This window comes from Leucoraja erinacea, unplaced genomic scaffold, assembly GCF_028641065.1.
Source record: "Leucoraja erinacea ecotype New England unplaced genomic scaffold, Leri_hhj_1 Leri_113S, whole genome shotgun sequence".
Lineage (NCBI taxonomy): Eukaryota > Metazoa > Chordata > Chondrichthyes > Rajiformes > Rajidae > Leucoraja > Leucoraja erinaceus.
Genome location: NW_026575385.1, coordinates 115,001 through 137,400, shown reverse-complemented (window position 1 = coordinate 137,400; position 22,400 = coordinate 115,001). Strand labels below are relative to the sequence as shown.

Here is a 22,400-nt window from a genome sequence, read left to right as displayed (position 1 = left end):
GCGGGGATTACTAGTTGGTGTGGACTCAGTGGGCCAAAGGACCCGTTAAACAATTTTGAAACTGTTCATTCATAAAAGTCAACTTGGCAGATAAACAATTCTTCAACTTTAATTTGCAAAAATATACACTTATAATAGTTTATAATACAAGAAATAATGAACCACATTAAAGTGGTTAGTCTGTAATATCACCACTGTCTGTAATGAAGGTGACAGAGATCCAATAATGGCAGCCATCAATGAAGATGAAAAGAAGCTACGAGGAACTGCAGATGCTGGTTCAACAAAAAAGACACAAAGTGCGGGGGGGAGAGGCAGCATCTGTGAAAGGAATGGATGGAGGACGTTTTGGGTCGGGACCCTCGTTTCTCTAACCCAGTCTGAAGAAGGGTCCTGAGCAATAACTTGTTTAAGAAGGAACTGTGCAGATGCTGGAAAATCGAAGGTACACAAAAATGCTGGAGAAACTCAGCGGGTGCAGCAGCATCTATGGAGCGAAGGAGTCTGAAGGGTTTCGGCCTATTTCCTTCGCTCCATAGTTGCTGCCTGACCCGCTGAGTTCCTCCAGCACGTTGTGCTTTTGACTCCAGATTATCGGCATCTGCAGTCTGTCTCCATCCTATCCAGTTGAACACAAAATGCTGGAGTAGCTCAGTGAGACAGGCAGCATTACTGGAGAACAAGAAATAGGACAGATCCTTAAGTCTTGAGTCTAAAGAAGGGTCTCGACCTTAAACATCACCTATTCCTTTTCGCTAGAGATGCTGCCTGACCCGCTGAGTAACACCAGCATTTTGTGTCTGTCTTCTGAATTTTTGTTACTGTTTTTGACCTGATAAATTATTTGTAACTGGTGGAAGGGTTCCAACCCGAAACGTCGCCCGGCCTGCTGAGTTACTCCAGTACCATGCGCCCTTTTCTGAAGAGAACAAACATCTTTGAAGAAGGGTCTCGACGCGAAGCATCACCTATTCCTTCGCTCCATAGATGCTACCTCACCCGCTGAGTTTCTCCAGCATTTTTGTCTACATTTCTGTTTTTGGTGTTTTTGATGTTTCTTTATTTTACATGTCTTTTCCTACTATTTCTTTTGATTGTTATTTTTGGTGTGTATTAACTTTTTTGTCAATGATTAGTGATGTACAGCACTTTGTTGCAGCTATGTTTGTTTTTAAAGTGCTCTATAAATAAAATTATTATTATTACCTTCGATTTTTCCAGCATCTGCAGTTCCTTCTTAAACATGTTTTCGTCTCATTTAAAGGAGAAAAAAAAGGCGCAGAGTGTTGGAGTAACACAGCATCTCAGGAGAATGAGGGCAGGCGATGTTTCGGGTTGGGCCCCTTCTTCAGACAGCCGCCACCCCCCGAAGAAGGGCCTTGACCCGGAAACATCGCCCATTCCTTCTCTCCAGAGACGCTGCCTATCCCGCTGAGCTACTCCAGCACGTTGCGTCTTTATCTCAGTTGCGATCCTCCAGCGCTTTGTCCATGCCGCTCGGGATGAGACTAGCCCGGTTTTGACAATGCACGTTTACGTTCGAGACTTACCAAGCTTTGCCTTACCTTTCGATATCTTGTGACTTTATTTACAATTGACCGTATCGGACGATAATTGACCAGTTATCACAAATAGAATTTGAGATGAATTTACAGCTGTAATAAATATATTTTTGGGGTTTTTTTTGTACACACACACACACTGTTGCTATCCGGGCCGCCACTGCTAAGCATTCCACTGCTGCAGCTTCCGATACAGATCGAACGAGGAGTTCGCGAGTCTAGGCTGCGCCTGCACCTTCAGAGTCGGCAGCCCGTCCACGGCAAGATGCGGCTCCTCGGTCAGCAGCTCGGCGGACTGGTACAACACCATCACGTCGGGGCCTTCCGCCCCAGTCACGGGCTGCAGGAGTGAACATATACGGCAATAAAAACACTCTTGACTCTAGTTGGCGAGAGGGACGGTTCAGGTGCCTGAATGTGGACTGTGTGCAGTTTTGGTCCCCTAATTTGAGGAAGGACATTCTTGCTATTGAGGGAGCCCAGCGTAGGTTTACAAGGTTAATTCCCGGGATGGCGGGACCGTCATATGCTGAGAGAATGGAGCAACTGGGCTTGTACACTCTGGAGTTTAGAAGGATGAGAGGGGTCTTAATGAAACATATAAGATTATTAAGGGTTATAACTGCAGATGCTGGAAAGTCAAAGGTACACAAAAATGCTGGAGAAACTCAGCGGGTGCAGCAGCATCTATGGAGCGAAGGAAAGAGGCAACGTTTTGGACCTAAACCCTTCTTCTGAAGAAGGGGTTCGGCCCGAAACGTTTCCTATTACCCTCGCTCCATAGATGCTGCTGCACCCGCTGAGTTTCTCCATTTTTGTGTACCCAAGATTATTAAGGATTTGGACACGCAGGGAACATGTTCCCGATGTTGGGGGAGTCCAGAACCAGGGGCCACACACACAGTTTAAGAATAAGGGGTCGGCCATTTAGAACTGAGGCGAGGAAACGCTTTTTCTCACAGAGAGTGGTGAGTTTGTGGAATTCTCTGCCTCAGAGGGGGGTGGAGGCCAGTTCTCTGGATGCTTTCAAGAGAGAGCTAGATAGGGCTCTTAAAGATAGCGGAGTCAGGGGATATGGGGAGAAGGCAGGAACGGGGTACTGATTGTGGATGATCAGCCATGTTCACATTGAATGGTGGTGCTGGTTCGAATGGCCGAATGGCCTACTCCTGCACCTATTGTCTATTGTCAAGAGAGAGCTAGATAGGGCTCTTAAAAATAGCGGAGTCAGAGGATATGGGGAAAAGGCAGGAACGGGGTACTGATTGGGGATGATCAGCCATGATCACATTGAATGGCGGTGCTGGCCAACTCCTGCACCTATTGTCTATTGTTTATTGACTGTGTAGGATGACTGCTTACCTTTTTGCTCTCTGCCCTGGGTTTAACGAGCACCATCTTCTCCTGGATGGCAGTGTTCAACACTTCATCCACGGGCACCTCCAGGCTGACCAAGCCTCTGTAACGCTGCACGTCCTTTGGCACGTTCAGACCTGCAAAGGGTTTAGTTTAAGGTAGACACAAGACGCTGGAGTAACTTAGCGGGACGGGCAGCATCTCTGGAGAGAAGGAACGGGCGACGTTTCGGACCGAGACCCTTCGTCAGACCGATATCAGGGGAGCGGGCGGTACAGAGATAAAATGTGTAGGAAAGAACTGCAGATGCTGGTTTAAATCGAAGGTAGACACAATCTGCTGGAGTAACTCAGCGGGACAAACAGCATCTCTGGAGAGAAGGAACGGGTGACATAGAAACATAGAAATTGGGTGCAGGAGTAGAGGCCATTCGGCCCTTCGAGCCTGCACCGCCATTCAATATGATCATGGCTGATCATCCAACTCAGTATCCCGTACCTGCCTTCTCTCCATACCCTCTGATCCCCTTAGCCACAAGGGCCACATCTATCTCCCTCTTAAATATAGCCAATGAACTGTGGCCTCGACTACCCTCTGCGGCAGAGAGTTCCAGAGATTCACCACTCTCTGTGTGAAAAAAGTTCTTCTCATCTCGGTTCTAAAGGATTTCCCCCTTATCCTTAAGCTGTGACCCCTTGTCCTGGACTTCCCCAACATCGGGAGCAATCTTCCTGCATCTAGCCTGTCCAACCCCTTAAGAATTTTGTAAGTTTCTATAAGATCCCCTCTCAATCTCCTAAATTCTAGAGAGTATAAACCAAGTCTATCCAGTCTTTCTTCATAAGACAGTCCTGACATCCCAGGAATCAGTCTGGTGAACCTTCTCTGCACTCCCTCTATGGCAATAATGTCCTTCCTCAGATTTGGAGACCAAAATACTCCAGGTGTGTACGCAATACTCCAGGTGTGGTTGAAAGCTCCAGCCTGTGACGTTTCAGTTCGAGACCCTTCCTCAGACTGAGAAATAAAATGTAGTCGGAGACAGTAAGACTGGCCGGAGAACTGGGAAGGGGGATGGAGGACGCAAGGTTTACTTGAAGTTGGAGAAGTCACTGTTCATACCGCTGGGGTGTAAGCTGCCCAAGCGAAATATGAGGGGCTGTTCCTCCAATTTGTGCGCTGGGCCTCACTCTGACAGTGGAGGAGGCCCAGGACAGAGAGGTCAGTGTGGGAATGGGAGGGGGAGTTAAAGTGTGGATCTATACTCAATTGAAGTGTTAAAGTTCCTACAGAAGGGTTTATGTTTAAGAAGGTGCGGGAATGTTTAACTGCAGATGCGGGAAAATCGAAGGTCGACAAAAATGCTGGAGGAACTCAGCAGGTGAGGCAGCAACTATGTTAGCCTGAAGAAGGGTCTCGATCTGAAACGTCGCCTATTTCCTTCGGGGATCGCTGGCTGGCCCGGACTCAGTGGGCCGAAGGGCCTGTTTCCACACTGTATCTCTAAACTAAATTAAACAGCATCAGAATTAGGCCATTCAGCCCATCGAGTCTACTCCGCCATTCAATCATGGCTGATCTATCTTTCCCTCTCAACCCCATTCTCCTGCCTTCTCCCCATAATTCCTGACACCCGCACTAATCAAGAATCTGTCAATATCCCCCTTAAAAGTCTCCATTGACTTGGCCCCCACAGCCGTCAATGTGGCAATGAATTCCACAGATTAGCAGTATCCTACACACACTAGGGACAATTTTACATTTATACCAAGCCTACAAACCTCCCCGTGACCTGCATCACCCTGAAGAAGGGTTTTGGCCCGAAACGTTGCCTATTTCCTTCGCTCCACAGATGCTGCCTCACCCACTGAGTTTCTCCAGCATTTTTGTCTACCTACAGAAGGGTTTAGTTCAGTTTAGATATAGATATGCCATTTATCGTCACTATACATGTACAATGAAATTGAAAGCTGCTCGTACTCAGTGCATACATATAATCTAGTACAAAAAACAAGAAACAGAAAACAAGAACAGAACGGAGAAGGATGGGGGGGGGGAATAGGTGCACAATTCTGCGGCGCTATATACATATATACAGATGGAAGTCCGGGTGTTGGGCTGTGAAGTCAGTGCATGTGTGAATTTGTATTAAGAGTAGTTATAATTTTCGGAAAACAACTATTCCTGAGTCTATTTGTCCTGGATGATATTCTTTGCCCTGCTAAGGCAGCGGGAGGTGTAAATATCCATCTGGGAGTAAGAGGGCAACAAATGATCTTCTGTGCTGTCCTAGTTACCCTCTGAAGCCTCTCCCTGTCTGCCATGGTGCAGCTGCCATACCATGCTGTAATGCAGTATGTCAGCAGGCTCTCGATGGACGAGCGGTAGAAGGTCAGCAGCAGGTTAGAGTCCAGGTTGTGCTTCCTGAGGACCCTCAGGAAGTGCAGCCGCTGCTGAGCCTTATTATCCAGCTAGCGTAAAGTTAATACATGATTACAATCGAGCTCTTTACATTGTACATGTACATTAACAAGGGAATAATGTTCAGTGCAAGGTAAAGCCAGTGAAGTCCGATCATGGATAGTCCGAGGTTCACCAATGAAGTCGATAGTAGTTCAGGACCGCTCTCTGGAACCAGTGAGTCATCTACATCTTCAGCTGCCCCCCTCTGACTGTCTCTGGATTTGCACGGTGGCGCAGCGGTAGAGTTGCTGCCTCACAGCACCAGAGACCCGGGTTCGATCCCGACCGCGGGTGCTGTCCGTACGGAGTTTGCACGTTCTCCCTGTGAACTGCGTGGGTTTAACCCAAGGTCGTCGGTTTTCTCTCACACTCCACAAAGACGTACAGGTTTGTAGTTGGACAAAAATGCTGGAGAAACTCAGCGGGTGCAGCAGCATCAATGGAGCGAAGGAAATAGGCAACGTTTCGGGCCGAAACCCTTCTTCAGGGTGATGCAGGTCACGGGGAGGTTTGTAGGCTTGGTATAAATGTAAAATTGTCCCTAGCGTGTGTAGGATAGAAACATAGAAATTAGGTGCAGGAGTAGGCCATTCGGCCCTTCGAGCCTGCACCGCCATTCAATATGATCATGGCTGATCATCCAACTCAGTATCCCGTACCTGCCTTCTCTCCATACCCCTTGATCCCCTTAGCCACAAGGGCCACATCTAACTCCCTCTTAAATATAGCCAATGAACTGGCCTCAACTACCCTCTGTGGCAGAGAGTTCCAGAGATTCACCACTCTCTGCGTGAAAAAAGTTCTTCTCATCTCGGTTTTAAGCGTGAAAAAAGTTCTTCTCATCTCGGTTTTAAGGATACTGCTAATCTGTGGAATTAATTGCCACAGACGGCTGTGGGGGCCAAGTCAATGGAGATTTTTAAGGGGGATATTGAGATTCTTGATTAGTGCGGGTGTCAGGAGTTATGGGGAGAAGGCAGGAGAATGGGGTTGAGAGGGAAAGATAGATCAGCCATGATTGAATGGCGGAGTAGACTCGATGGGCTGAATGGCCTAATTCTGATGCTGTTTAATTTAGTTTAGAGATACAGTGTGGAAACAGGCCTTTCGGCCCACTGAGTCCGTGCCAGCCAGCGATCCCCGCACACTATACTAACCCTACACACTAGGGATAATTTACAATTTTACCAAAGTCAATTAACCTACAAACCTGTACGTCCTTGGAGTGTGGGAGGAAACCGGAGCATCCGGAGAAAACCCTCGCAGGTCACGGGGAGAACGTACAAACTCTGTACAGACAGCACCCGCAGTCAGGATCGAACCCGGGTCTCTGGCGCTGTGAGGCAGCATCTGTATCCCTGCACGGGGATACTGTACGGGGTCCTGCGACTCTGCCCGGCTCGGCCTGTGGACTCAGGAGCTGCAGACTCCGGCAGCGGGAGGCGGCTGACCAGAAGGTCTGAGCCGCTGAGGAGGAGGCTGCTCACCGTCGGGGTTCGGCGTCGGCGTTCCACCAGCCCGGCGTGAGGGCCTGAACATCGGGCCACCCGGGGCGGCGACTGCGGGTGCTCGGAAGGCCCCGTCCACGGATGAACACGGAGGGGAGGCTGGCTGGACTATGGTGCCATCCTCACCTGGGTGCCATTTATGTTATGTTGTGTTGTGGACTTTCTGTGTTTGTGCTTTTTTAAAAATTTTTAATTCAATTTCAATTTTATTTTTAATATGTTTTATTATTTATTTATTATTTATTTTTATTATTTTTTTCTTGTGATTTTTTTTTAACGATACTGCCTGTAAGGGAAATTCATTTCGTTGGCTCAAATTGAGACAATGACAATAAATTTGAATACAATACAATACAATACAATGCACCACTGGTTAGGTGAAGAAAGCAGGAGAGAGCGGTTGTGAGGGAAAGCTAGATCGGCCATCGTTGAATGGTGGAACAGACTCGATGGGGCCGACTCTGTGTCCACGCCGCTGAGGATGTCCCGCAGCCCCGACGTCGGACTTTTAACACCCCGGCGTGCGGTCCTGAACATAGCGGCAACTGCGGAGGGCTTGGGGAGGCCCTGACCACGGGGAATAGTGGAGGAAGAAGACTGACTTTGGTGCCTTCCCACACAGTGGGGAACTTTGATTCTGCTGTGTGGGGATGTTTTATGTCAAACCCTATAGTGTGTTGTATCCTGTTGATTTTTATTGTATGGCTGTATGGAAATTAATTTCACTGTGCCATCAGGCACACGTGACAATTAAATCTATCTTGAATGGGCCGAATGGCTTAACTTTGCCGCTGCGCCTTATGGTCTAATGGACACGAGCCAGTCGATGGTCCAAAGTGAGCTAGTACTCTCTCCAGAGAGTGGAAAAAACATAGAAACTAGAAATTAGGTGCACCATTCGGCCCTTCTAGCCTGCACCGCCATTCAATATGATCATGGCTGATCATCCAACTCTGTATCCCGTACCTGCCTTCTCTCCATACCCCCTGATCCCCTTAGCCACAAGGGCCATATCTAACTCCCTCTTAAATATAGCCAATGAACTGGCCTCAACTACCCTCTGTGGCAGAGAGTTCCAGAGATTCACCACTCTCTGCGTGAAAAAAGTTCTTCTCATCTCGGTTTTAAAGGATTTCCCCTTTATCCTTAAGCTGTGACCCCTTGTCCTGGACTTCCCTAACATCGGGAACAATCTTCCCTCATCTAGCCTGTCCAACCCCTTAAGAATTTTGTAAGTTTCTATAAGATCCCCTCTCAATCTTCTAAATTCTAGAGAGTATAAACCAAGTCTATCCAGTCTTTCTTCACAAGACAGTCCTGACATCCCAGGAATCAGCCTGGTGAACCGTCTCTGCACTCCCTCTATGGCAATAATGTCCTTCCTCAGATTTGCAGACCAAAACTGTACGCAATACTCCAGGTGTGGTCTCACCAAGACCCTGTACAACTGCAGTAGAACCTCCCTGCTCCTATACTCAAAGCCTTTTGCAATGAAAGCTAACATACCATTCGCTTTCTTCACTGCCTGCTGCACCTGCATGCCTACCTTCAATGACTGGTGTACCATGACACCCAGGTCTCGCTGCATCTCCCCCTTTCAAAATCGGCCTCTTACCCTCCGTCACTTTGCCCTCCAGGCATTGCCGCGTCACCGATGACCTCTTCATCTGGTCTGTTGCCGCCTTCCTGGCGTCGAAAGCCGCCTCCTTCAGCTGCAGCAGCTCCTGCCCCAGGGCCAGAGTGGTGTTGTATTGGGGGACGGCCAGGGGCCGGTCTGCTGGGTCCTCGACTCGGCACAGGGGGAAGGCGGCGAGGGGCCTCTCGGCTCCCCCCAGCAACCCCGAGGGCTTCCTCCCTCCGGCCCGGGGGAAGGGGGTCGGCTCGAGGGGTCTGGGGCGCTGCTCGTTCCCCGGGCCAGCTTGCGGCTCACGCCCGGCATCCAGCTCCGGGAGCAACCCCTCCGCCAGCCCGCCCTTGGAGTCGCAGCCGGTGTTGAAACGAACCTGCCGCAGGGAGAGAAAAGAGACTTGGCGTTGAGCAACTGCAGCGAATCATGCATGCAGCCCTGACCATCGCATTTCTCAAACGGCAAGAGAACACTGAAGAGACAATAGACGCAGGAGTGGGCCATTCGGCCCTTCGAGCCACTTCATACACACACACACACTAGACAATAGGTGCAGGAGTAGAGGCCATTCGGCCCTTCGAGCCACTTCATACACACACACACACTAGACAATAGGTGCAGGAGTAGAGGCCATTCGGCCCTTCCAGCCACTTCACTTCATACACACACACACACACACTAGACAATAGGTGCAGGAGTAGAGGCCATTCGGCCCTTTGAGCCAGCACCGCCATTCAATGTGATCATGGCTGATCATCCCCAATCAGTTCCCCGTTCCTGCCTTCTCCCCATATCCCCTGACTCCGCTATCTTTAAGAGCCCTATCTAGCTCTCTCTTGAAAGTATCCAGAGAACCGGCCTCTGAGGCAGAGAATTCCACAGACTCACAACTCTCTGTGAGAAAAAGTGTTTCCTAGTCTCTGTTCTAAATGGCTTAAACCCCTTATTCTTAAACTGTGGGGCCCCTGGTTCTGGACTCCCCCAACATCGGGAACATGTTTCCTGCCTCTAGCGTGTCCAAACCCTAAAAAATCTTATATGTTTCAATAAGCACCCCTCATCCTTCTAAACTCTAGCGTGTACATAAAAACATAGAAAATAGGTGCAGGAGTAGGCCATTCGGCCCTTCGAGCCTGCACCGCCATTCAATATGATCATGGCTGATCATCCAACTCAGTATCCTGTACCTGCCTTCCCTCCATACCCCCTGATCCCTTTAGCCACAAGGGTCCAGCCACTGAGAATGTGAAATTGAGTGTGTTGGGGGCGCAGAGCTAAACCAAATCAGGTGCAGTTCTGAATAGGCTTGGCAACTTTCTCACTGCCAAATAAGGGACAAAAAGGTCAAAATACGGGACAAATTCCCGACACAAATTCGTTGACCGACTGGGCCGTGTCTGGGTGAATGATGAGTCGGCCCGGGTGCTGGACTGTGCACACAAAGCCCAGCCGGCGGGCCAGCTGAGGAGTTTTGGCCCGCAGGGGGCCGCACAGTCCGGCGCTCCGTCCAACTGACGAACGGCCGTGGCGGTGGTGTCAGCGGTCAGCGAAGGTCGGACAGCTGGCCGGGCTGCCGAGCGACCGACGGGGCCACGGGCGAGGCGCGGCTGCTGCTGCTGCTGCTGCACTCCACGGGCTGCACTACTTCGGGACGGGTGAGGCTGGGTCCGACCCGATCTGAGTAGTAGCGGTCAAATACGGGACAAGGGCGGTCCCGTACGGGACAAACCGATTTAGCCCAAAATATTAGCCGGGATGTCCCGGCTAATACAGGAAAGTTGGCGACCCTAGTTCTGAAGTATGCCATCTCATAGTATCCAGCTTTTTCTGTCTATCTTCGGTTTAATCCAGCATCTGCAGTTCCTTTCTACACATCTCATATCTGGATTGATTCCAATAACAATATAATGAGTACATTATTCTTTTACACTCCCTGGACTATGTGAATCAGGGTTTAAATTGTAACAATCGCATATCACTTTTTTTTTGGTTTGGAGATACAGCACGGAAACAGGCCCTTTGGCCCACCGAGTTAGCACCGACCAGCGATCCCCGCACACTAACACTATCCCACACACACCAGGGACAATTTTACATTTATACCAAGCCAATTAACCTACAATCCCGTCGGTCTTTGCAGTGTGGGAGGAAACGGAAGATCTCGGAGAAAACCCCACGCAGGTCACGGAGAGGACGTACAAACTCCGTACAGACAGCACCCGTGGTGTGGATCGAACAGGGTCTAAGACGCCGCAGGGCAGCAACTCTACCGCTGCGCTCCCTTTCTATTGGTTTAACTTGGCATCATGTACAGCACAGACTCTGTGGGCCGAAGGGCCTGTTTCCACTCTGTAAGACTGTATAATGTCGGCCCAGACTCTGTGGACCGAAGGGCCCGTTTCATAGAAACATAGAAATCAGGTGCAGGAGTAGAGGCCATTCGGCCCTTCAAGCCTGCACCGCCATTCAATATGATCATGCCTGATCACCCAACTCAGATCCCCGTACCTGCCTTCTCCCCATCCCCCCTGATCCCCTTAGCCACAAGGCCACATCTAACTCCCTCTTAAATATAGCCAATGAACTGGCCTCAACTACCCCCTGTGGCAGAGAGTTCCAGAGATTCACCACTCTCTGTGTGAAAAAAGTTCTTCTCATCTCGGTTTTAAAGGATTTCCCCCTTATCCTTAAGCTGTGACCCCTTGTCCTGGACTTCCCCAACATCGGGAACAATCTTCCTGCATCTAGCCTGTCAAACCCCTTAAGAATTTTGTAAGTTTCTATAAGATCCCCTCTCAATCTTCTAAATTCTAGAGAGTATAAACCAAGTCTATCCAGTCTTTCTTCATAAGACAGTCCTGACATCCCAGGAATCAGTCTGGTGAACCTTCTCTGCACTCCCTCTATGGCAATAATGTCCTTCCTCAGATTTGGAGACCAAAACTGTACGCAATACTCCAGGTGTGGTCTCACCAAGACCCTGTACAACTGCAGTAGAACCTCCCTGCTCCTATACTCAAATCCTTTTGCAATGAAAGCTAACATACCATTCGCTTTCTTTACTGCCTGCTGCACCTGCATGCCTACCTTCAATGACTGGTGTACCATGACACCCAGGTCTCGCTGCATCTCCCCCATTCCCAATTGGCCACCACTGTGTAAGACTGTATGATATCGGCACAGACTCTGTGGGCCGAAGGGCCTGTTTCCACTCTGTAAGTCTGTATAATGTCGGCCCAGACTGTGGGCCGAAAAGGGCCTGTTTCCACTGTGCAAGACTGTATGATATCGGCACAGGCACAGTACTGTTCGACGTCCCAACTTCAGCTGGAGGTGGAAGCCGTCATTACCTGCCGCCGCCCTGTTCTCCCGCTCCCTCCTTCCCCCGCGGACCTCTCCTGCTTCTTCAGTATTCCCGCAATCGAGCTCATTTTGTCGGGCGTCAGGGAGACATCCAGGTCCGAAACGCAGTCCAGCAGGGCCGGCCCCACCAGCAGGGGCCTGGGAGCCGCCCGGACCGGCAGGCTGTCCTCGTCGGCGTAGTTCTGAGGGGCGTACATCTTCGCCGGAGAGCACCAGGCGTCGATCTTCATCTTCAACGGTGAAGACTCACTGGATCCACTCACAGGGCAGCCGGGATGGAGGGCGGGGGAACGTTGTACACAGCCGCTCACAACACCAGACACAACCTATCACAGGCAGAAATATTCATTTGGTTATTTGGACTGTCTCCCTCGGATGGTCACGTCGCACAGTCACATATGCACTTTAGTCTGTTTAACAGTTTTGACTGTTTTACTGTTGTAATGTTCTTTTTACAATCCATGTTCTCGGGATTCTCCAGGACAAGGGGTCACAGCTTAAGGATAAGGGGGAAATCCTTTAAAACCGAGATGAGAAGAACTTTTTTCACACAGAGAGTGGTGAATCTCTGGAACTCTCTGCCACAGAGGGTAGTTGAGGCCACAGTTCATTGGCTATATTTAAGAGGGTTAGATGTGGCCCTTGTGGCTATCAGGGGGTATGGAGAGAAGGCAGGTACGGGATACTGAGTTGGATGATCAGCCATGATCATATTGAATGGCGGTGCAGGCTCGAAGGGCCGAATGGCCTACTCCTGCACCTAATTTCTATGTTTCTATGATATCAATATCTAAATCTAAATTTTATTAGTTATTTAAGTTATGACATCGGTTGGAAGCTGCATACCAAATCTCGTTGCGCTTATGTGCAATAAGATATTATTATTATTATTAATAACCCGTGCCTGCCTTCTCCCCATATCCCTTGACTCCACTAGCCCCTACAGCTCTATCTAACTCTCTCTTAAATCCACCCAGTGACTTGGCCTCCACTGCCCTCTGTGGCAGGGAATTCCACAAATTCACAACTCTCTGGGTGAAAACGTTTTTTCTCACCTCAGTCTTAAATCAATATCCCTCCCCTACCCCCCTCTCTCTCCCTCACCATTTCCTCCCTCCTTCCCTCTTCTTCTTCCATTCTCGCACACCCTCCTCCTCTCCCCTTCCTCCTCCTCCTCTCCTTTCCCTCATCCGCTCTTCCTCCCTCAAACTCTTCCACCTCTCTCCCTCCATTCTCCCTCTCACTCCCTCCCCTCCTTCTCCCTCCCCTCAGTCTTCCCTCCTCTACCCCCCCCTCTCTCTCCCCCTTTTTCCTCCCTCAAAATCTTCCACCTCTCTCCCTCCCTCCCTTACCCCTCTCCCCCCTTCCCTCTTCCTTCTCCCTCCCCCTCCCCCCCTCTCTCTCTCCTCTCGGCTTTTCCCTCCCTCATCTCTCTTCCCTCCTCCCATCTCTCACGTCCTTCTCTTTCCCCTCCCCCTCTTCTCTCTTCCCTCCCTCACCCACTTCCATCTTCCCATACTCTCCTCCTCTCTCCCCTCTTCCCTTTCTCCTCCTCCTCTCCTTTCTCTCATACCCTTTCCTCCCTCAAACTCTTCCACCTCTCTCCCTCCATTCTCCCTCTCCCTCCTTCCCCCACTCCTTCTCCCTCCCCAGTCTTCCCTCCTCTATCCCTTCTCTCTCTCTCTCCTCATTTCCTCCCCCTCCTTTCCCCCTCCCCCTCCCCTCCTCTCCTCCCCATCCCCTCCTCCTCTCTTCCTCCTTCCTCCTCCTCCTTTCCCCCTCCTCCCTCCTCCCTCCCTCCCCCTTCTCCCTCCCTCTCCCCTCCTCTCTCCACCCTCTCCCTCCCTCTCTCCCTCTCCCTCCCCTCTCCCTCTCTCCCTCTCCCTCTCTCTCCCTCTCCCCCTCCCTCTCTCTCCCTCCTCCCTCCTCTCCCTCTCTCTCTCTCTCCTCTCTCCTCCCCTCCCCTCCTCCCCTCTCCTCCCCCCTTCCTCCCCCCCTCCTCTCCCCCCTCTCCCTCTCCTCCCCCCTCCTCCATCCTCCCCCCCCCTCTCCCCTCTCTCCACTCCTCCTCCCCTCTCTCTCACCTCTCTCCTCTCTTTCCCCTCTCCCCTCCTCACTCCCCTCCCTCCTCCCTCCTCCTCCTCTCTCCCCCCCCTCCCCTCCCTCCCCTTCCATCCTCCCTCCTCTCCCTTCCCTTCTCCTCCCTCCCCTTCTCTCCCCCCCTCTCTCCCCCTCCTCCCCCTCTCCATCTTCTCCCTCCTCTTCCCCTCTCCCCCTTCCCCCTCCCCTCTCCCTCCCTCCCCCCCCCCCCCCCTCCCTCCCCTCTCCCTCCCCTCTCTTCCCCTCCTCCCTCTCTCCCTCTCCCCCCTCTCCCCTCCCCTCTCTCCCCCCTCTCTCTTCCCCCTTCTCTCTCTCTCCCTCCCTCTCTCCCCCTCCCCTCCCTCCTCTCTCCTCTCCCCCCTCTCTCTCCTCTTTTTTATCTACTCCCTTCCTCTCCTCTCCTCCTCTCCTCTCTCTCCCTCTTCCTCTCCCTCCCTCCTCCTCCTCTCCTCCCCCTCTCCCCTCTCCCTCCTCTCCTCCTCTCCTCTCCCCTTCTCTCCCTCCTCTCCTCCCTCCCTCCTCTCCCCTCCTCTTCCTCTCCCCCCCCTCTCCCTCCCCCCCCTCCTCCATCCCCCCCTCCCCTCCTCCTTTCTCCTCCCTCCTCCTCTCCCTCTCCTCTCCTCCCCCTCCTACCCCCCCTCTCTCCGCTCCTCCCCCCTTTTCCCCTCCTCTCCCCCCCTCCCCCTCCCCCCCCCCCTCCTCCCCTCCTCCTCCCTCCTCCCCTCCTCTCCTCCTCCCTTTCCCCTCTCCTCCTCTCTCCTCCCCTCTCCCTCCCTCCCTCTCTCCCCCCCTCCCCTCCCTCCCTCTCCCCCTCCTCCTCCTCTCTCCCTCCCCTCTTCCTCCCCCCCTCCCCTCCCCCTCTCCCTCCTCCCCCCTCCTCCCCCCCCTCCTTCCCTCTCCCTCCCCCTCTCCCCCTCTTTTCTCTCTCCCTTTCCTCCTCCTCCCCCTCCTCTTCCTCCTCCTCCTCTCCTCTCTTCCCCCCCTCCCCTCTCCCTCCCCTCAGTCCCCCTCCCCTCTCCCCCCCTCCTCCTCTCCCTTTCCTCCCCCCCCCTTCCCTTCCCCTCCCCTCCCCCCCTCTCCCTCCTTCTCTTTCTCTCTCTCCTCCTCTCTCTCTCCCTCTCCCCTCTCCTCCTCCTCCCCTCTCTCTCCTCTCCCTCCTCCTCCCCTCCCCTTCCCTCTCTCCTCCCTCCTCCTCCCTCCTCCCTCCCTCCCTCCCCTCCCCCTCCCCTCCCCCCTCTCTCCTCTCCTCCCCTCCCTCCCTCCTCCTCCTCCTCTCTCCCCTCTTCCCCTCCTCTCTCTCCCTCCTCTCCCTCTCCTCCCCCCTCTCCCCCCCTCTCCTCTCTTCTCCCCCTCTCCCTCTCTCTCCCCTCCTCCTCCCCCTCCCTCCCCTCTCTCTCCCCCCTCCCTCCCCTTTCCCCCCTCCTCTCCTCTCTCCTCCTCTCCCTCTTCCTCTTCCTCTCTCTCCTCCTCCTCCTCCTCCCCCTCTCCTCTCCTCCCTCCTTCCTCCCCCCTCTCTCCCCTCTCCTCTCTTCTCCTTTCCTCTCCCCTCCTCTCCTCCCCCCCTCCCCTCCTCCTCCCCTCAGTCTCCATCTCCCCTCTCCTCTCCCCTCCCCTCCTCTCCCTCCCCTCCCTCCCCCCTCCTCCCCCCTCTCTCTCCTCTCCTCCTCCTCCTCCTCCTCCTCTCCTCCTCTCCTCTCTCTCTCTCCCTCTCCCCTCCTCTCCCCTCTTCTCCTCTCCTCTCCTCTCCTGGATAGATAGATGGATAGATGGATAGACAGGGTCTGTCAGAGCGGGGAAGAGTGGCCTCTCCCCTCTCTCCCTCCCTCCTGGTTATCCTCGTCTGTCGGGGTCACCCCCACAGGCTCTGTCAGGGCGGAGACCAGGGCTGGTTATCAAGTCCGTCGGGGTCACCATCACAGGGACACTGACCCTGACTCTCCCCCTCTCACCTCCTCCCTCCCTCCTCCCATCTCCCTCCCCTCTCCTCCTCTCCTCCTCTCTCTCCTCCCTCCCTTTCCCTCTCCCCTCTCCTCCTCCCTCCTCCTCCCTCTCCTCTCCTCTCTCTCTCTCTCCTCCCCCCTCTCCCTCTCTCTCCCTCTATCTCTCATTTCTCTCTCTCTCTCTCCCTCTCTCCTCTCTCTCTCTCCTCTCTCTCTCTCTCTCTCCTCTCTCTCTCTTTCCTCCCTCTCCCTCTCCCCCTCCCCCTCCCTCCTCTCTCCTCTCCTCTCCTCCCCCCCCCCCTCCTCTCCTCCCCTCCCTCCCCCACCCCCCCCCTCTTCCTCTCTCCTCTCCTCTCCTCTCCCCCTCCTCTCCCTCTCTCTTTCCCTCTCTCCCCTCCCCTCTCCCCTTTCTCTCTCCTCTCCTCTCTCCCTCTCCCTCCTCTTCCCTCTCTCCTCTCCCTCTCTCTCCTCTCTCCCTCTCTCTCTCCTCTCCCTCCTCCCCTCCCTCCTCCTCTCCTCCTCCCTCCCTCCCTCTCCCCCTCCTCCTCTCTCCTCCTCTCCTCTCCCCTCTCCTCCTCCCCCTCTCCCTCCCTCTCCTCTCCCCCTCTCCTCCCCCCTCCCTCCCTCTCCCTCCCCCCTCCTCTCCCCTCCCTCCTCCCCCCCTCCCCTCCCCCCCCTCTCCTCTCCTCCTCTCTCCTCCCTCCCCCCTCTCCTCCTCTCTCCTCCCCTCCCCCCTCCTTCTTTCCCCTCCCCCCCCTCCTCTCCCCCCCCCCCTTTCCTCCCTCCTCTTCCCTCCCCTCCTCCTCTCCCTCCTCTTTCCTCTTCCCTCCTCTCTCCTCCTCCCTCCTCCCTCCCCTCCTCCCCTCCTCCCTCCCCTCTCTCCCCCCCCCTCTCTCCCCCCTCCCTCCCCCCCTCCTCCTCCTCTCTCCTCTCCTCCCTCCCTCCTCCTTCTCTCCCTTCTCCCCTCCTCTCTCCTCCCTCTCCTCCCCTCTTCCTCTCCCCTCCTCTCCTCTCCTCCCTCCTCTCCCTTTCCCTCTCTCCCCCTCTCTCCTCCTCCCCTCTCCCTCTCCTCCCCCTCCCTCCTCTCTCCTCCCCCCTCCTCCTCCCCTCTCCCCCTCCTCTCCTCCCTCTCCCCCTCTTCCCTCCTCCCTCCTCCCCTCCCTCCTCCCCTCTCCCCCTCTCTCCCTCCTCTCCTCTCCCTCTTCTCCCTCTCCCTCTCCTCCTCCCTCTCTCCTCTCCCTCCTCCTCCTCCCTCCTCCCCTCTTCCTCCCTCCTCCTCCTCCCCCTCTCCCTCCCCTCCCCCCCTTTCTTCCCCTCCTCTTCCTCTCTCTCCCTTCCTCCCCTCTCTTCCCCCCTTTCCTCTTCCCCTTCTCCCTTCTCCTCCTCTCCTCCTCCTCCTCCCTCCATCTCTCCTCTCCTCCCCCTCTCCTCCCCCTCTCCCTCTCCCCCTCTCCTCTCTCTCTCCTCCCTCCCCCTCCTCCTCTCCCTCACCCTCCACTCCCCCCTCTCCTCTCCTCTTCTTTCCTTCATCCCCCTTTCCCTCTCCCCCTTCCCCTCCCCCCTCCTCTCCTCATCCCCTCCTCCCTCTCTCTCCCCCCCTTCTCTTCCCTCTCCTTCCCTCCTCTCCCCTCTCCTCTTCTCTCTTCCTTCTCCTCCTCCTCTCTTTCCCTCATCCCTCTCCCCCTCCCCCTCCCCTCCTCCCCTCCCTCTCTCCTCCTCCACTCCCCTTCCTCCTTCTCCTCTCTCCCCCCTTCCTTTCCTCTCCCTCCTCTTCCTTCCCTCCTCCTCCCCCTCTCTTTTATCTTCCCTTTCCTCCTCCTCTTTCCCTTTCTCCTCCTCCCTCTCCTTCCCCTCCTCCTCTCCTCTCTTTTCTCTTCCCCTTCTCCTCCTCCTCTCCTTTCTCCTTTCCCTCCCCCTCTTCCTCTTCCCTCCTCCTCTCCTCTCTCTTTTCTCTCCTCCCTTTCCTTTCTCCTCCTCTCTCTCTCTTTTCCCTCATCCCCTCCCTCTCCTCTCCCTCTTCCTCCCTTCCTTCTCCTCCTCTCCTCCCTTTCCCTCATCTTCCCTCTCTGACCTCCTCTCTTCCCTCCCCTCACTCTCCACTCCCCTACCCCCCCCAGTGGGGTCCCCCCCCCCTCCCCTTACTTTTTGTCCCTCCTCTTCCTTCCCTCCTCCTCTCCCTCTTTTCTTTTCCCTTTCTTCTCCTCCTCCTCTCCTTTCCCTCATCCTCTCTCCCTCCTCCTCTCCTTTCCCTCATCCCCTCTTCCTCCTCCTCTCCCCCTATTCCTCCCTCCATTCTCTCTCCCCCTCACCGAGCTTCCTCAGCCGTCGCCTTTGAATCCGCCGCGCGCCGCCATCTCCCTCCTTCTTGCCGCCGCCGCCGCCCGTGACGTTGTTGTAGGGGGCGGGACAACGGTGACCGACACCCGCGGCGGCCAATCAGACGCGTCTCTGTGGGGGAGGCGGGGTGACCGACAGCCAATCAGACGCGCGTCCACCAGGGAGGAGGGCGGGACATGAGACTGACAGCTGCGAGGTCCAATCAGATCCGACCCGAAACAGGAAGGCGGGTGGAATGACGTATACCCTCGGTGAGTAGAATGACTGACATCCTCGGCGGCCAATCAGGCGGGTCTCCCCCAGGGGTGTGACGTCTTTAGGGGAGAGTGATGACCAATCAGACAGGGAGGAGGGCGGGAATTGTGGGAGGGCGGAGACAGACAGCCACCTCGACCAATGAGATCCGTTTATGAGCCGAAGGGCGGGACGTGAGGTCAGAGACAACCAATCAGACGCGTTCATGAGGTGGAAGGCGGGGCGTGATGCATGACTGGCAGCCCCGACAGCCAACCAGGCCAGAGGAGGGCGGGACCCGTGGAGTGACCGATTGCTAATGTGGCCAATCAGGCGCGTCCCTGAGCAGCAGGGCGGGACGTGACGGCCGTGTCGCCCAATCAGACGCGTCCCTGTCAGAGGAGGGCGGGGCGTGAGGAACAGAACCTGTTGCAACCTTTGCATTTCCATATCTACTGACACATCCTCAGCCCAAAAAGCTGCTGCTCTTATTGTCATTACTAGGATGTTGCCAGGACTCGATGGGGCCTGAGCTGGAGGGAGAGGTTGTGCAGGCTAGGACTTTATTCCTTGGAGGGTAGGAGTCAGAAGTGTTTTATAGACACAAATAGCTGGAGTAACTCAGCGGGACAGACAGCATGTATGGAGAGAAGGAATGGGTGACTCTTCGGGTCAAGACCCTTCTTGTTTTATTGTCAATTGTCCCAGTTAGAATAAGGGACTTCTTACTTGCTGCAGAACATGCAAACAGTACACTAAGCAAAATAAAAAAAGCTCACTGTGTGTGTGTGTGTGTGAATACATATACACATATCAAATATACAAACCAGCATCTGCAGTTCTTTGCCACATACCAAATTATTATGTGTAGGAAGGAACTGCTGATGTGGTTTTAACCTGGATAGACACAGAATGCTGGTGTAACTCAGCAGGACAGGCAGCATCTCAGGAGAGAAGGAATGGGTGACTTTTCGGGTCGAGACCCTTCTTCAGACTGAGAGTCAGGGGTTTTCTTGCTTAGGGGCTGCCCTGTTGAGTTCCACTCTCTCTCTCTCTACATACATATATATATATATATATAGAGAGAGAGAGAGAGAGAGAAACTCAGTGGGGCAGCCCCTAAGCAGGAAAACTCCCTGACTCTCACTGAAGGTCGTATACATATATATATATAAAATATGGAGTAACATATATTTCACTTTATGTTGTTGTCACTTGCGGGCGGAGCACCAAGGCAACTTCTTTGTATGTGAATACTTGGCCAATAAACATATTCATTCATTCACTCACATCCACACTCAATTATTTGAGTGGGGTTAGGAGGTTAGATCAGCCATGATTGAGTGGCAGAGTAGACATGATGGGCCGAATGGCCTAATTCTGCTCCTATCACGTATGATCTTACGAATCCACGAAGCGCACCTCTGCGCAGCTGGACCATCACCCATTTCGATTGCATCCAATTGACCGTGAGTTATAGCAGATGGGAACAGGCAAGAGGTTTGCCAGCACCGTGTTACCAACAGAGTTTTCAAGAACAGAGAGGAAGTCTGACACAATCATTTTTTTTTTTTTTTTTAATTGTGAATTTATATTAATTAAAATATTTAATAGCAAAGCCTCTTCAATATATATTTTTTTCCTTTCATCTCAAAAAGAAAGTGCCACCTCCTGGAGGGAGAGAGGGTTGCGGTGGTGGGAGGGTTCTTTTGGTGGGGAGGCTGGGTTGCGGTGGTGGAGAGGCTGGGTTGCATTGGTGCAAGACTGGCTGCACCCATGAGTGATTGGGGATGGTTGCATTGTTGGGCGTGGGGTGGGGATAGGGACTGGGTTGCATTGGTGGGAGATGGGTTTGGAGCATTGGCTTGGTGCATTGGGGAGACACGGGATGCGTTGGTGGAAGACGGGTTGCGTCGGTGTGAGACGGTGCAGTGGCGGGTGGGAGATCGCCGACGGGATGCATTGGTGGTGCGAGGCGGGTTGCGATGGTGGATGGACGGCGTGTAGCAGCGGTGCCGAAGGGGAACCTACCGCTGTGCCGAGTGGTTTGATGGCCCACCCTCTCGTCCCAGCCCAACCCCAGCAACAGTGGAGTTGCTCGTCAATAAATAAATGCAAGTTGCAGATCAGACACAAAATGCTGCAACTCAATGGGACAGGCAGCAGCATCTCTGGATAGGAGGAATCTCTCTAGAGATTCTGCCTGACCCGCTGAGCTACTCATATAATCAGCATCTGCAGTCCCTTCCCACGCAGGGTCTAGATTGTTCCTCGAGGCCTCTTTGGATTGCGTTGGTGGGTTGGAGGGGGTTGCAGGTCCCACGGGGCTTACACAGCTTCACCCGGCACCTCTGTGCACTCGGCTCCCCGGCCCCCTGGCCTCAATCAAACCACCAGGCTCTCTGGCGAACCCAGCCGCCCCCTGCTCCTTTGACGGCTGGAGTTAGACCCAGATATTCAACTACCAGAGGCATCGCCTGCTTTGTGGTACAGAGCAGGATTAGTTAACACTTTGCTTGTCCCTGTGTTAATGGGGCGGGGGGGGGGGAGGATGTGTGAGAGAGGTAGAGAGAGATAGAGAGGGGGAGATAGAGAGGGGGAGAAAGAGAGAGAGGGGAGAGGAGGGGGGGGGGGGAGGGAGAGGGGGGAGAGAGAGGGGGAGGGAGAGAGGGAGGGGGGGAGAGAGAGAGGGGGGGGAGAGAGAGAGAGGGAGGGGGAGAGAGGGGGGGAGAGAGGGAGAGAGGGAGAGAGGGAGAGAGAGGGAGGGAGGGAGAGAGAGGGGAGAGAGAGAGGGGGGGGGGGGGGAGAGGGGGGGGGAGGGAGAGGGGGGGAGAGAGGGGGGAGAGAGAGAGGGGGGAGAGGGAGAGAGAGAGGTGAGAGAGAGGGAGGGGGGGGGGGGAGAGAGGGGGGGAGAGAGGGGGGGAGGGGGGCAGGGGGGAGAGAGGGAGGGGAGGGAGGAGGGGGGGGGGGGAGAGAGGGGGGGGGAGGAGGGGGGGGAGAGAGGGGGGGGGGAGAGGGGGGGGGAGAGGCAGAGAGAGAGAGGAGAGAGAGAGAGAGAGAGAGAGAGAGAGAGAGAGACAGGGGGAGAGGGAGACAGACAGACAGACAGAGAGACAGAGAGAGACAAACAGACAGAGAGAGAGACAGGCAGAGAGAGAGAGAGAGAAAATGCAAACAAGTAACAGAGTGAGAAAAACAGCCCACAAAAAAATCCTTCAGATATTGTTGATGCTCTAACTTTGCATTTTAAATGTACTTCCTTTTCCTCTAGCTATTGAGTATGTCCCCCTCCCTCCCCCCCCCCCCCCCCCCCACCCCCCCCCCCCCCCCACCCCCCCCTTGAGTCCGAGGATGGGGGTCAGAGCTCCTGACGGGGGTCGCAACCCCTGACCCTGACGAAAGGAAGCTGCCTTTCCGCCCCTCCCCCCCGGGAAGAGTCGTGTGTGCTTTGATTATTTTTTTTTCTTTAAACGTCTATTCCACGTGGATGGAAGGTGGTCAAAAGATTGCTTTGTACTCTTTAAAACCTTGTTAAAAGAATGGGGGATGGGGGCTGTGTGACCCTCCCTCGTGCCTGGTGTCATGTGCTCAGAGAATGTGCCTGGGAGGAGAGGCCGGTACCTGCCAGGGAGGGGCTGGGGGTCCGAGCTTTGTCCACTATCCGCCCAACCTCACTCCCCCCCCCCCCCCACCTTCGTTTAGGGGGTAGGAACTATCACACAGGGCAAGGTGGTCTGTGACGGTCAAGGTGGTCTGGGTTGGGGCAGGGACTATCACACTGGTCAAGGTGGTCAGGGACTATCACACTGGGCAGGACTGGCCTGGCAGGGTCTATGGGCCTGGTCAGGAGAGGCAGGCGTCGTTGGTGTCTCAGCTGCGCCGTCCGGTCCACGGCGGTAGGGGCCAGTCG

The 22,400-nt window shown here is 54.2% G+C and overlaps 2 protein-coding genes across 2 annotated transcripts in view; both read right to left on the bottom strand.

The window, feature by feature from the left end:
* Positions 1-314: 314 nt before the first annotated feature.
* On the bottom strand, positions 315-18,322 carry ppp1r35 (protein phosphatase 1, regulatory subunit 35). The gene is made up of 5 exons (XM_055665235.1): positions 18,229-18,322; positions 11,867-12,205; positions 8,505-8,892; positions 2,925-3,055; positions 315-1,902 (listed from the first exon to the last, which is right to left on the bottom strand). Exons 2-5 carry the CDS (start codon positions 12,107-12,109, stop codon positions 1,726-1,728), a joined length of 939 nt encoding a protein of 312 aa, XP_055521210.1. The 5' UTR covers positions 12,110-12,205; positions 18,229-18,322; the 3' UTR covers positions 315-1,725.
* A 3,507-nt stretch (positions 18,323-21,829) lies between these two features.
* Positions 21,830-22,400, bottom strand: part of LOC129715366 (polyamine-transporting ATPase 13A3-like) — a 76,387-nt gene continuing 75,816 nt past the window's right edge. The window contains exon 32 of the mRNA XM_055665239.1: positions 21,830-22,400. This exon is cut by the window's right edge and continues 110 nt beyond it. Coding sequence (XP_055521214.1) covers positions 22,361-22,400 — 40 coding nt within the window. The 3' untranslated portion in view covers positions 21,830-22,360.